At 37.0% G+C, this 14967-nt stretch overlaps 1 protein-coding gene across 3 annotated transcripts in view; it reads left to right on the top strand.

Moving 5' to 3' along the window:
- The window catches only part of trpm4a (transient receptor potential cation channel, subfamily M, member 4a), a 35141-nt gene extending 21109 nt beyond the window's left edge, over nt 1-14032 (top strand). For all 3 annotated transcript variants that reach the window (XM_057817787.1, XM_057817788.1, XM_057817789.1), the window contains exons 20-29: nt 288-520; nt 2276-2388; nt 2977-3109; nt 3198-3372; nt 5613-5778; nt 7448-7629; nt 8631-8763; nt 11212-11284; nt 13404-13497; nt 13637-14032. In XM_057817787.1, coding sequence (XP_057673770.1) covers nt 288-520; nt 2276-2388; nt 2977-3109; nt 3198-3372; nt 5613-5778; nt 7448-7629; nt 8631-8763; nt 11212-11284; nt 13404-13497; nt 13637-13644 — 1310 coding nt within the window. In that variant the 3' untranslated portion in view covers nt 13645-14032. The remainder of the gene's footprint in view (nt 1-287; nt 521-2275; nt 2389-2976; nt 3110-3197; nt 3373-5612; nt 5779-7447; nt 7630-8630; nt 8764-11211; nt 11285-13403; nt 13498-13636) is intronic.
- Nucleotides 14033-14967: the final 935 nt, after the last annotated feature.

The raw sequence follows: 14967 nt of genomic DNA, 5'->3' as shown, positions 1-14967 counted from the left end.
TAAGTAGAGGTACCACTGTATATAATAAACAACTATATATATTTTTCTCATTGCCCTCCAAAAAATGCGTGTGGGAATCCTAATACTACAATTGGATTTGAAATGAGGACTGCAAAATATTGTCTCTTGGGCCGCAATCGCAAATTTGAGACCCCTATCCACTTTGGATGTAATAAAAACATTTAAAGAAAAAAAATAAAATAAATAATGCATAAAAGGGTTGTAGAGAAAATGCAGAGAACCTTTCGATTGGCCCCAAAAAGTAATGGTTTGCCTTATCATTTCAGCTTCGTCTCCGTCCAAGATTAAGAGACCATTCATTGTGTCACGGTGGACACAGTTCTGGTTTGCCCCTGTCACCTCCTTCCTGGGCAACATATTGATGTACTTCCTGTTCCTCTGCTTGTTTGCCTATGTCCTGTTAGTGGATTTTGACTCCCCATCACAGGGTGCCCCATCCGCGCCGGAATTTGTGCTCTACTTTTGGGTTTTCACCTTAGTTTGTGAAGAGATTCGACAGGTCAGTCATCTAAACTAGTGTTGCACCCATACCCATACTTGTATCGTAAGGGGCCCCGATACGGCATTCAAATGCAGGTATCAGTATCGGCGAGTACTATAAAATAATGCACCGATGCTCCACAATATGTACCTTAATTTTCGGACTATAAACCGCTAATTTTTTCCTTCGTTTTGAATCCTGCCGTTTATAGTCCAGTGCGGCTTTTTATTCATTTATTTTTATTATTATTAATAGGTAACACTTTATTTGGCAGCGACATCATAAGACTGTCATAATACTGTCATAATTATGACATGACACTATCATGGGCATTATTGAATGCTTATGTCATTAAGTGTCATCCGGCAAATTATGTCACAAACTCCATTAATGTCCAGCTTGGATCTTTTACATTCATTCAAAAGTGAGATAATTTGCCGGATAACACTAAATGACATCTGTTATAAGCATTTATTAATGTTCATGACAGTGTCATTTCATAATTATGATTGTCTAATGACAGTCTTATAGCACCACTGTTAAATAAAGTATTACCAAATACCATTACTAGCAATAATGAAACAACTGGAACAGTTAATTGAAGAAAGAATTAGCACAGTACATGAATTTGGATTGTTCTTTACATCTGTAGCACTGCAATGCATGATAGGAGGTATGTTGGATGACAACAGTGTTGAAAGTAGGTGGCAACAAAGGTTGACTGTCTTCCCCAAGGGAGCAGTGATGGCCAAATGAAGCTTCTTCAAGCAATGAAGCTTGGCAGCCAATTGGTTCAAAGCTTAATGGTGGTTCATTTGGTCTTATGACAGTTGTATGATGCCGCGATCAAATAAAGTGTTACCGGTTAATATCTATTGATGTAAATATCCCATAATACAGTGAGGCTTATAGTCCATTGTGGCTTATCTATGAACAAATGCCGTTTTCGTGCAAAATTTGGTGGGTGGCGGCTTATAGTCATGTGCGCCTTATAGTGCGAAAATTACGGTACTCTTCAAGATTGTTTCCACACACCGGTTATTCAAGCAATGAAGGCCGCCAGCTACGAATACTGCCGTAAAGAAGAAAATGAAAAATAATGCTCTAAAGGTAAAAAAAAAAAAAAGTTAAAAGTCATTGAATATATTTTTTGTATGATGGAAAATGTTAGTCAAGTCCTGTGGTATTTAGAGCCAAGGAGAGGAGTTTTGCTTATTTAGCTGTCGTATTTTGATTTTATTCGATGTTAGAGCCTATAACGTACTCTAAACGGTGGATGAATGTACATGTGAAATGGTAACACCCCCAGGATTTAATGTTTTATGAACACTGATTTTGTTATGAAAATCTATAAAGATGTTACCTTTGTTGGAAGGAGGTAAAAGAGGGAAAAGTAGACCAGCGAACTTGTGTAGTCTCCTAGCAAAAATGATTAGCATATGAGCTAAGCTAAATGTAACTAATGTGGTGTAATGACATTGCCTGTGTACTCACAAAGTTTGCATTAGTCTTTTTTCCTGTTTCACAAAGGTTTTTAAGAAGTGTTAGACCAAGTCACAATATAGCAGTTATTTTACATTGAAGTGAGTTTGCAGTAATTTAAATATGTAAACTAAAAAGATTGTGTACTTTTCGTTATCGGGACTCGGGAGCAACCAAAAAACAAACAAAATGGTATCGGTGCAACACTAAAACACAAGCTTTCCTACCCATATGTGCAAATGTGACCGATCCACTAAGCAAAGTCCAACTCTTAAACTCTTTGTTTGCCAGGCCTTTACCGGCACCAACTTGGTGCTCCAGGGAATGAGGAGTTACATCCAGGATTCTTGGAATAAGTGTGACCTCATAGCCATCTTACTCTTCATTTGTGCTATGTGTTGCAGGTGATAAGATAAATACTTTATGTGTTTTACCTTTGCCACTATATCCTTGTAGAGTGGAGCCTGTACAGTCAAACATTCATGAGGTTGTCTCGACTGTCATTGTCTTCTTGATCAAGGAGTTTCTTAGTGTGTGATCCGTGTCATGTTTCAGTGCCATTGACAGTGCTAGACGCCAATCCATTTTGACTGTCAGTCAAAACTGATTGGACGTCTAGTATCGTCAATGGCAGCCAATGAGTGCCCTGGAAGGGTTAAGAAATAATCATAAATCGTACATGAAAGCATTAAAATAACCCATTTTGGTGGTGGGGGGGTAAACTTGTCATGTGCAAATTATCAACTCGATGAGGCCGGGACCAAAGCATTATTCACTCAACCCATCCATGCATTTTTTCATATTTTCACAGCCTTAATACAATGATAATTTTTAACATCGAACTGTACGAATGGTAAATGCTTCCAAAATTTTTTTTTATCGTGAAAATAAGTAATTCTTTATACAAATTGGGGTGAACTAAGGGTCCACCATATTTATTTACAGGTTAAACATCAGAGCCTTGCGTCCAATATCCCTGCTTTGTTTTCCAGAATGTTTCCATGGTCATTCGAGTTTGGTCGAACTCTGATGGCCTTAGATTATATTGTCTTCTCGCTGCGCCTGATACATATATTTGCTGTCCACAAACAGCTCGGGCCCAAGATTATCATTGTGAGAAAAATGGTGAGACATGAATACTGACACATTAACTCAATCTCCAATATTTTTAGTGTAAATATTTAACAATGTTTTCCCAATTTGCTTCCCTCAGATGAAAGACATTTTCTTCTTCCTCTTTCTCCTGGCCGTGTGGCTCATGGCCTATGGAGTAGCCAACCAGGCGCTCCTCTTCTCATATGATCCCCGACCTGATTGGATATTTCGCCGGGTCATTTACAAACCTTACATGCATATTTATGGACTTCTTCCTGTGGAAGAAGTCGATGGTGAGTAAATTAAATGTGAGAAAATCACGAAAAACTGTTGATTTGTCTGATTATAATCATTCTTACTTACTTGGATAATTTTCATTTAGTTCCATTTTACTGTTTGATAGCATAGTGCAGCACCAATATGACTGACCATGACCATATATTTCCAAATTAGAAGGAATTCAGTAAAGTGAATTAGTAGCATTAGTCCAGAAAAATAAATGAATCTACCAAAGTTAATGCAGTACATGTTACCGTATTTTTCGGACTATAAGTCGCAGTTTTTTTCATAGTTTGGCTGGGGGTGCGACTTATACTCAGGAGCAATTTATGTGTGAAATTATTAACACATTATTATTAGGGCTGTCAAACGATTAAAATTTTTAATCGAGTTAATTACAGCTTAAAAATTAATTAATCGCAATTCAAACCATCTCTAAAATATGCCATATTTTTCTGTAAATTATATATATATTCTGTAAAATAAATTGTTGGAATGGAAAGATAAGACACAAGATGGATATATACATTCAACACACAGTACATACGGACTGTAGTGGGCATTTCACTCTACTGTCATTTAAATCTGTCTATGCTGTCCTCACTCCGAAGCGTCTACTTTTTCCAGAGCCAGTGAACGACGCCTTAATAATCAGACTTCTTCCTTTTTCATCTGATTTATTAATAAAATGGCCTCAAACCATTGTCCTCTTTAGACCGTAGTAAAACTAAAAAAAAAAAAAAGTACACAAGCATTGCATTAGCAACAACGTTAGCTTAGCACGCTATACAGGTTCACTAAACATAAACAAGAAGCGTCTTATACAAAAAATATAACATTTCGCTTACAAACATAATATGTACATTCTTTGCAACAACCATACTTACGGACAAATCTTGTCCAAGGATCATATAAGCACAACATTACCACGTAGGCGTCAGCCCGAGACGTAGTGCAGCCATATTGAATAATTGAACTGGCAAGAAAGCAATAAACCATGTAGCAAAGCGACCACAAGAGTTCGCTGTTAGACAGCATAAAAAACCTTGCTGTAAAACTTACCAAAAGGCAGAATACTGTCTGAGCGGGACATGTGCGTTAATTGCGTCAAATATTTTAACGTGATTAATTAAAAAAATTAATTACCGCGCGTTAACGCGATAATTTTGACAGCCTTAATTATTATATAATTTCACATATTTATTTTGGTGTTTTGGAGTGACGCTGATGGTTTGGTAAACTCGTTAGAATGTTCTTTATGCCATAGTTATCTGAATAACTCTTAATAGCTATGTTATGTTAACACACCGGCCAAGTTCGCATTTCGTTGTTCATGCATCATGTAACATTATCATACTGCTCACTTATTCAGCATGATGTTCTTATTGTATTTTTATTTTAAATTGCCTTTCAAGATAACATATCTGTTCTATGTGTTGGATTTTATCAAGTAAATTTCCCCCAAAAATGCGACATATACTACGGTGCGACTGATATACCGATATGTTTTTTTCCTCTTCGTTGGGCATTTTATGGCTGGTGCGATTTATACTCAGGTGTAATTTATAATCTGAAAAATACGGTAATGTGTATTTATGAGATTTAGAGACCCTTTACTCAATTTCTATAATGGAAGAGTTCGAAAACAGTGGTTCTGTATAAAAATATGTTCAGGTACTCTTTCTGCGGGGCCGAGACCACTATTTTCAAAAACGGATGCTTTCAAATCAAAGCAGGCTGGCTGCTCCATACGACACCGGGTCTGCTGAGGGTTAAGTGGCTGAACAACTATCATCTTAATGAGCCACCGTGTGTATAGCGAAGAAAAGATCAATGTGTGTCAGATGGTATCCTCATTTCAACAAGCTTCTTTGCCCTTGTTCAGACTGGCAGCCAAAATCTGATTTTTAGCCCATCCAGATTGAAACTGTATGGCTCTTTTGTATTCTGAACAGTCACAAAGCACAGAAATCTGATTCTATATGCTGGATGAAGCCTTCACTGCCAAATTGTGGCAATAATGTGGCCCAGTATGAATAGGCCCGGATCTGATTTGGACACTTGCTTAAAATAGTGTGAACAGTCAGGCCTAAAAATTAGATTTGAGGAGGAATCCGATTGGAATCTGATATGCCTGCGTCTGAACGCAGCCTTTTTGCCTCCAGCTGAAGTGGTGACCTTGTGAGGGGTCTAAAGCTTTACAATACTGATGCTCACATGATACCATGTTCCTTTTAATTTCTTTTCTATGTAGCTGAATTATTTCAACAAACCAACTGTACCAACAACAGGACACTAATCCAAGCAGGGGCAGAGCCCTGCATGAACACCTACGCCAACTGGCTGGTTATCCTTCTTCAGACTGTCTATCTGTTGATTACCAACATACTGCTAATCAATCTCCTCATCGCCATGTTCAGGTACAGTACAGTCATAACAATTCCTAATACATGAGGATTATTGTCCCATGTAATGGCCAGGCATGAAAATGGGTCAGGGTTAACAAGGTGTGAAGGGTGTGGGGGAAATGTGTTCCGGTACACTGTACAACTAGGGCTGTCCCAAACGAGTAATTTTCTCCCGATTGGTCAGCCGACTATTTTTACGATTATTCGACTAATCTAACAATTCCCTCCCCCCTTTGTATTTTAACTCATTTAGCGATGAAATTTTTGATGATGCTTATTAATTCACAAAAACATTTTGGAACACTTAAATTCTTTATTAAAGTACAAATAAACACGTAAATAACAACAATAAATCACAAATAAACAATGAGGTCAAATGCTGATAGCATTAACTAGTGCAAAAGAATGGAATGCAAACAGATTCAGAACACTGACTTCGCCTTTCCAACATGATTCAAAGCAATTCTAAAAAAAAAAATATCTAGCATTAATATTATAGTAAACAGTATATAATAGTAGTATAATAATTATGCATTACCAATCAGATTTTTCATAAAGGGTGTCATTTTAAAGCTATTCTTAGTGTAGAATCTGAATTCTGAAGTATGTGGGATTAACTCCAGAAATCGTTATTTATGTCACGAACATGCTTTACACTCTGCAAAAAAAGCTCTTTTACCGTTGCGTGTGGTGTCAGTAATCTTTTTTTTTTCTTCATTTTTTTCGTTTGCAAATGCTGTTAACCAGCGATTTTTCATGTTTGAAGTGTCACCTTTTAACCGCAAGTTTGCGTTTTGGAGAAGATTGCCAATGTTTTATAAAGTAGGTTGTCTTTTTTCCTCTTTAGCCTCCACATAGCAATGCTAATGTTTACAGTGTTTTAGATAGATGTGTTTCCTTATTTTGTATGTCTGAACTTTAATTCTACAGGGTGTTGATGACCAATAAATATCTGTGAAAGGAACTGTTGTCTCATATGCTATCAGCACGCAAACACAAATGTATGCACGCGCGCGCGGTGATAAAACGCAGCCATGAAAATGACCGTCCTCATTTTTATTTACCGTGCGATAAATGGACTCATTGCATATCGCGACAGGCTTAGCAACTTCAATAAAACATGTCAATAGTTAGTTAGATGGACTTACGATCTGCGAGCTTGTAACTGTCTCCTGTCGTCTTCCAAAATTACAACTGGGTGACGGCGCTTTAGGTGTTCATTCACGGCCGACGTGCAGCCAAGCTTGGCATTGAAGAGACAGGACACAACAATGTTACCCCCCTTATTTTCGATGAAATAAGTCAATGTTTTGGCCACTCTGGTGCGCTTTTTTGGCTTTGTGCCGCTTTCCCCGCTTGCATACCAAGTGTCCGACATTAAAAAATTTCTCCTCTGATCTACACAATTCACATAGGTTACCCATTTTGACTTCAAAATGGCGAATTTCGCCAAAACGTGAGAGATTTTCACGCTACCAGTAAAAGTGGCTATTTGTTAGCCTCTTGCTAATATGTCACTAAGCCACAGAAGATGACTGTACCGGTACTTGTTATTAAATTTTGTTGAACTAGCAACTATTACAATTGAGGGATCATTTCATGTTTTCCTTTTAATTACAACTGTATATGCTAATTTGTGGTAAATCGAAATTTGTCTTGTCCTTTCCTTTACTTCCAACAGTTACACTTTCAACGAAGTTCAGGATCGCAGTGACACCTACTGGAAATTTCAGCGTTACAGTCTGATCGTGGAATACCATTCGAGGCCCTGCCTTGCTCCACCTTTTATCATCATTTCACATCTTAATGTTTTTATTAAGAGATTCATTCGCCGCATCCCTTCGGAAAAGAGGAAACACTTTGGTGAGAACAGCATAAGACACAATGATAAAACGTGAAATAAATGATAAAACATCACTGCTCACAAAAAAAAAGAGATAGAGATTAAGTGATTCGGATAAATTTCAGGACCTAAAATGCACAATGAAACCCTTGAAAGGTGAACTTATATCGACTCTCTCTAAACTTTTGATGGCGCATTTTCCAATGTTTTCCTGTTCCTAATTACTTTTTTCACATAAATTGATCCAATTTAATCGGTCAATTTCTCAAACACCTGTTCTGAATTTTTCTGTTAGGGCGTTGTTAATAGTGTTGCACTGATACTAGCGTTGGAAGGGTCCACCGATACCCCATTAAAATATGTGCATCTGTAGCAGCTAGTATTGAGAAATAAAGCTAAAAGATTTAGTTCCCAACCACCAGTTTTAATCCTGGTAAGTGTTGTTAAATGTGCTCATTTAGCAGTCATATTTTTAATGTAGGGGCCTATACTTCAAATTGTAGATAAATGTACATGGTAAACGGTAATACCAGCCAGGATTTTAGTTTCTGAACACTGATATTGACATGCGCATCTGTTAAGATGTTAGCTTTATTAAAAGGAGGGAAAACTGGAAAAAGCAGGCTAGCGAACCTGTGTCTTCTGCTAGCATAAGTGATTAGCACATGAGCTAAGCTAAAGTGGTATAACGCGACTGACTGTGAACAGGACCAAAGTTAAGCAGTGTCTGACCAAGCTATGATAGCAATTATTTTACATTAAGTGAGTAGGAATTTTGTACTAAAACAAACAAACGAAAACAATATGTTAATGTGTTTTTTAAAATGTGGTATCGGCCAATACCACACAGTGGAGCAGTGGAATCCGTATCAGGGGCCAAAGAATGGCATGGGTGCAACACTATTATCCAATTTTGCAAATGAAAGTATTAATTTATAAGTTTTCAAAATTGTATGAGGGAAACAAGACTTCCCTTGCCACTTGATGTCCCAGTGTGGTTTACTGTAAACTTTTGTTTCAGTTTTGGAGTTACAAGGCATTAAAGCCAGCCGACTTAACATGTGGGAGGCTATCCAGAAGGAGAACATACTCTCTGATCAGAATAAGCAGCAAAGAGAGAGTGACACAGAGCGACTTAAACGTACATCTGTAAAGTAAGTACTGTACTCCATTCTATACTTTTAAACTGAAAGCACAGACATATACAGTAGATCATTGAATTGACTTCCCTTTCACAAACACTTATTGGCAGTCATGCTTGTGTCTCTTAAATCTCATTGTACTGTATATCAATATTTGAATTTTTACAAGCTTAAGGCCAATCAAGTCACCGCTCAAGTAGTTGTTGTTCCTCTTGTTGTTGTGGAATCTAACTTAAGTCCTACTCCTCCATCATTTGTGAACCGATTATCTTGAAACTTGTAGTATGGGTCAATTTCTATCAATACTCAGTGCTCGATTTTTTATTTTTCGGCTCATTGCACACTTATAGTTCGGAGTTAGCTAGTAGAGGGGAGACTTCTGCAGGTTAGGAATTTACCAGTAGAAGCCTGTAAAGCACATGAATACTGGTACTTGTTTTTATAAAACAAGCACAAATATCAAGCACAGTGTTTTTCATATTTCTTTTTAGGAAAACAGGTAACCTATAGTTCAAAAACTTGATGTTAACAAAATACCTAGATCAGTTTTGGATTCTGCACCCAAATTACGTTGAAAACAGCTGTCAGCCCTAACTCGACAAATATTTTGCTCCCAGTGTTATATATCGTTTGCTGTATAGCCAGCAGTGTTGTTAATCTTACTTTAAAAAAGTAATTAAATTACTTATGCCAAAAAGTAATTGAGTTATTAACTCAGTTACCTCAACATAAGACTAATTAGTTACTCGGCAAAGTAACTGATGTTACGTTTCATGTTCTACACGTTATTACATGATCCATTCTATAACGTCTTTCACATCAAATATGTTTATAGTGACTGATTGAATTGAACTCTTTTTCATTCCAAAAAATCATAGGTCACCCTTTTCACATTAAAAAAAAAAAAAAATCACCTATATAAAAATGTAATGGTATACAAGATTTTAACTCTCAAACGCTGTGAGAAAAAAAGCCTTTTACCTGTTGTACTGAACCATGACCATCATACCCCTAATATATATAGATGGCGGAAAACACAGACAGGACTGAAAAAGCAGTTTCTGCTCTTGCACTCCTCTTTAAAAGAAACTGCTGTGTTTGATAGAACAATATGTCTATATGCTGCCATAGCAGATTCATGGCGCATTAAGCCCCCGAACTATTTTTAATTTGTCCGTTTTACCCTGGAAACCCCCGTTTACAGACGTCGCACAACCGCTTTTGTCTCAACCAAGCCATAAAACGAATGTAATTAATGATATTTCTTATTCAAAATGTCTGTCATTTTTAGCTTAGAATCATTAATTGATGTCTCATATTTCGTTTAAAAATAAAAACAACTTTTAAAAAATTATTCACTCGCATATTTTAAACTTTTAAACAAATTACGTCACAATGAAAAACATGGCGTCTGTAAAAAAGTCACGGATATCTACCTCATAACAATCGCTTAATTGTATTTTTTTTTTGTTACCGTCGCATTTCCTCCGATATGTTAGATGACAAATAATCCATCCAAGCAAAGAAAATTTTGAAAAAAAAAAACATTTAAAAGGGTAAATAGATGAAAAAGAAAAAATCTCAACCACTCCTTGATGTCTGCGATTTCTGCATCGCGACCCTTGTTATATGACCATGTTTCACCCATAAAATCCCCCCAAAAATCCAGCTGTGGCCATTCACAGCTGTGTATGGACACTCAGTGATACATGCCACATGGAGTTTTGGATTGAAAAGAGGTAAGTATGCGATAATATCTCGTTAAAATCACGGTGTATTTAATTATGTTCTCGCGTGCGCTCAGCTCCAGTTAGGGTTTTGCTGTTAATTTTTTTTTAAATGCCCTCCTGTTCAAAGTTTTTCTTCCCCCAGAAAATTGAGATTTTAAGCTTTCCAATGATGTATCACACATGCATATCGGACAATTTTGAAATGTGGCCAAATTGGGGGTCTCAGAGCGGAACTTCAAGTCACCTGAGTGTTTTTTTTTTTTTTTTAATATATTTTCCAATATGCAGGTGAGGCTTTAATCACCTCCCCCTTCTATCTTTGCTGTAGTTGTTTTGATTTTTTTTTTTAAAAATCACACACAGTTTATGGATACATCATTCAAGAAAAGTTTAGGGCAAGTGACTATTTTTGGTAATAAAAAACAAAAACTATTATTATACTGTAGCATCTACAAGGACAATGCCCACTTGGTGATGATAATGCATACTGAACAGGAAAACAGTCCATTATTTTTCAGTTAATTGGATGGTAACGGCTTTGCAAAGATGGGAAAAGTAATAAATAAGATTACTCACTACTGACAAAAATAACACAGTTCGTAACGGTGTTATACTCTAATGCCGTTATTAACAACACTGATAGCCAGCTTGTGTTTATTATTTGCAATTTTGCATATCATAATGTGTTTCACACATTGGTTTGTGTGGATGCGTGTTTGTATGTGTGCAGAATGGACAGTGTGCTGAAGCACATTGCAGAGAGCCGTGACCACGACAGGCGTTTGCAGCTCCTGGAGACTGAGGTCAGTGATAAATCAATACATCTACAGTGGTATGAAAAAGTATCTGAACCTTTTGGAATTTCTCACATTTCTGCATAAAAACACCATCAAATGTGATCTGATCACTGAAATTTTTAGGTTTTCATATTTTAATGAGGATAGCAAGCAAACAATGACAATAGGGGGAAAAATAAGTAATGGAGCGCTCTGCCTAAAGAGACTTAAAGAGCAATTGAAACCAATTTTTACTAAACAATTTGCTGTAAGTCAGGTGTGTGCCCAATCACTGATGATTGGTTTAAACCGGCCCTGCCCACTATAAAACACACACCTGGTAAGAATTGTCTTGATGAGACACATTGCTTGATGTGCATCATGGCTCGGTCAAAAGAGCTGTCTGAAGACCTGCGATCAAGGATTGTGGATTTGTATAAAGCTGGGAAAGGATACAAAACCTTCTGTAAAAGTTTGGATGTTCATCAATCAACAGTCAGAGAAGTACAAAGGTAGAGAATTTGGCACTGTTGCTTCTCTCCCAAGGAGTGGCCGTCCACCAAAAGATGACGCCAAGAGTTCAGCGCAGAATACTCAGAGAGGTAAAAAAGAACTCTAGAGTGTCTGCTAAAGACTTACAGAAATCACTGGCACAGTCCAATATCTCTGTGCACACATAAACTATTTGTAAAACTATGGCCAAGAATGGTGTTCATGGGAGGACTGAACGGAGGAAGCCACTGATGTCTGGAAAAAAAACATTGTTGCTAGTTTATTGTTCGCAAAAAGGCACTTGGACATTTCTTTGAGGTTTTGGCAAAATATTTTGTGGACTGATGAAACCAAAGCTGAATTGTTTGGGAGTAACACACAACGTTATGTGTGGAGGAAAAATGGAACAGCTCACCAACATCAACACCTCATCCCCACCATGAAGCATGGTGGAGGGAGCATCATGATTTGGGGCTGTTTTGCTGCCTCGGGGCCTGGAGAACTTGCAATCATTAATGGAAGAATTAATTCAAAAATTTTTCAGGATGTTTTGCAGGAAAACCTGAGTCCATCGGTCAGAGAGTTGAAGCTAAAAAGACAATGTATGCTGCAACAAGACAATGATCCAAAATACAGAAGTAAATCAACTTCAGAATGGTTTCAGAAGAATAAAATACAAGTTCTGGAAAAAGTCCAAAGTCCAGACTTGCAACCCATTGAGATGCTGTTGCATAACCTAAAGACAGCGATTAATGCCAGACATCCTTGGAATATGACTGAACTAGAGCAGTTTTGTAGAGAAGAATGGGCCAAGATTAGTCTTGATCGATGTGCCAGACTGATCTGGAGCTACAGGAAGTGTCTGGTTAAAGTTATTGCTGCCAAAGGGGCGCGACAAAATATTAAATGTGATGGTTCACTTACTCATTTTCCCCCTTCTGTCATTGTTTGCATACTATCCTCATTAAAATATGAAAACCTATAAATGTTTGGGCGGTTTTAGCTAAAACAGATGCTGTTTTTTCATCTCTGTGATTTTGACACAGATCAGATCACATTTGATGGTGATTTCATGCAGAAATGTGAGAAATTCCAAAAGGTTCAGATACTTTTTCATGCCACTGTATACCATTTATGTGGTATAACTCGAGCAGAGGTGTCTAAACTACCGTCCACGGGCCAATTGCGCCCTACTGTCCAGCTTTTGTTGGCCCACGGCAAGTAATGAAACTATCATTGAATGTGGCCCGCATTAGAAGCTTTAGTTCAACCTACATTCTGTTGTACTTCTCCTCTTAAATGCTAGATAGAGCCTACTCAGCTTAGTCACTTAAACAGTGCATCTCCATTAGCTCAGAGGTTTAAACTCAAAACATGAAAACACGTTGAAATCAATGTAGGAAACTGTAGAAATTTTTGCAATATACTCATACCTTTGGATTATGTTATTGCTTGTAGCCCTTAACTCATTCACTGCAATTGACAGTTCTATTATACAATAAATCTGTTTCAAATATCATCAAATGACTATAAAAGATCAGTGGCATAGAAAATGCATTCTATTTTATTCTCTCTCTCTCTCTCTCTCTCTCTCTCTCTCTCTCTCTCTCTCTCTCTCTCTCTCTCTCTCTCTCTTTCTCTCTCTCTCTCTCAGATGGAGTTTTGTTGCAACGCCCTCTCCTGGATGATGGACGCCATGTCTCAAAGTAATGTAATTACAACCAACCGCGCTCCTCCACTCCTAAGAGGTAGGGATACCGTTGCACCCCCGACTGAGGAACGTGTATCCGCTTCCTTCAGTGAAACAAATTCATGTTATCATAATTTGTAGAAATTATGATTGTCTATTAATGAGGTTTGTCCATTGTTTTCTTCCAAATGTTGCAGATCTATAGCCAAGGTGAAGCTTCTGAAAATGGTTGGCAACAAACTCACGCATGTTGACACTCAGGGAAAAGTACATATTATTTTCTTGGAATTTCTTTTTGTATTTTTTACTTTTTTTTAAAGTTTTGACTGGTTCCAGTTTCATTTGAGATAAAGTAAAATTGTGGTCATGTTTTGGCAGCATGAAAAGCAAAATCCCTATCATTATTCTGAGAAAATAAATATGACATATGGAGCAAAGTGGTCAAATTATTTGTATTTATGAGTATTTTAGATGAAGTGTGTACAAGTGCATGACTAGATCCCATTTTATATGAAGGTAGATAAGTACCTTTATTATTCAATCAAAACAAAACCCTCACCTCAATCAAAAAAATATCTAAGACCCATAAGATTATGTTTGAACGTTTTTATTGAAAATACATGTAAACATAATCTTTTTTGTGATTGAGCCATACAAGGAGTAGGACATTAGAGTCTAAATTATTCAAAAAGATGCTTCAATTTAAAAAAAAAAAAAAAAAACAGTCAAAGAAAAAAACTCAAATGCAAACTGAAAATTGGCCTCCTCTCAAAAATCATTTGAAGTGTTTGTCTTATGTTTTAACTGATTTTTTTTATTTTTATTTGAAGTGAAAAAATTTGCCTTTTTTTTTATAATTGTTAAAATGGATTGGACGTCTATTGCCCTCATTGGCAACCAAAGAGTTCACAAGTCACAAGAGATTTATAAAACGAAATAAAATTCTCAGACCAAAATACACGTGAGCCACACTTACCTACTAGTTTCCTTTAACTACTTTCAAGTTATGGTTTTCTTGCTTGCAGCTTGCAGTATCTGTAGGAGGTACCTGTCTCCTTTTGTAAGTCCATTTGGGATATTACCCAAATAAAACATTAAAACTTGCTTACAGTTTTAAACGCAAAATCTTCTCAGCAACCATCGCTACAGGTCTCCAGAAAGAGATCTTGGGGCACTCCCAGAAGATATGGAAGTGGTCCACAGATGAACAGCCGCATTTCCTCCAACAATTACCATGAGTTTTTGCTTGTGAGTTCCTTTAATCTTGGTGTAAAAAACAAAACAAAAAAAAAACGCATAGTCTTCCAGGTGAATTTACGCTCAGGAACCCCCATTCCTTATTAGAAAGTTCTATTCCTGCCTCCCCCTCCCAACTGAGCATGATATAGTGTATGTAGTGGTCAGGTTTTCCATCCTGTGTAGTGCTAAATATGTTTTAGACATTCGTTTTTTTAGTGAGTGTGACTCTTGAAACATCTACAAAGATAGTAATGATTGGGTGTCTGTCACGTTCACTTAAAATGATTAT

This window comes from Corythoichthys intestinalis, chromosome 16 (assembly GCF_030265065.1).
Source record: "Corythoichthys intestinalis isolate RoL2023-P3 chromosome 16, ASM3026506v1, whole genome shotgun sequence".
Lineage (NCBI taxonomy): Eukaryota > Metazoa > Chordata > Actinopteri > Syngnathiformes > Syngnathidae > Corythoichthys > Corythoichthys intestinalis.
Note: the sequence above shows the minus strand (reverse complement) of the source record. Positions and strands in the feature narration are given on the sequence as shown.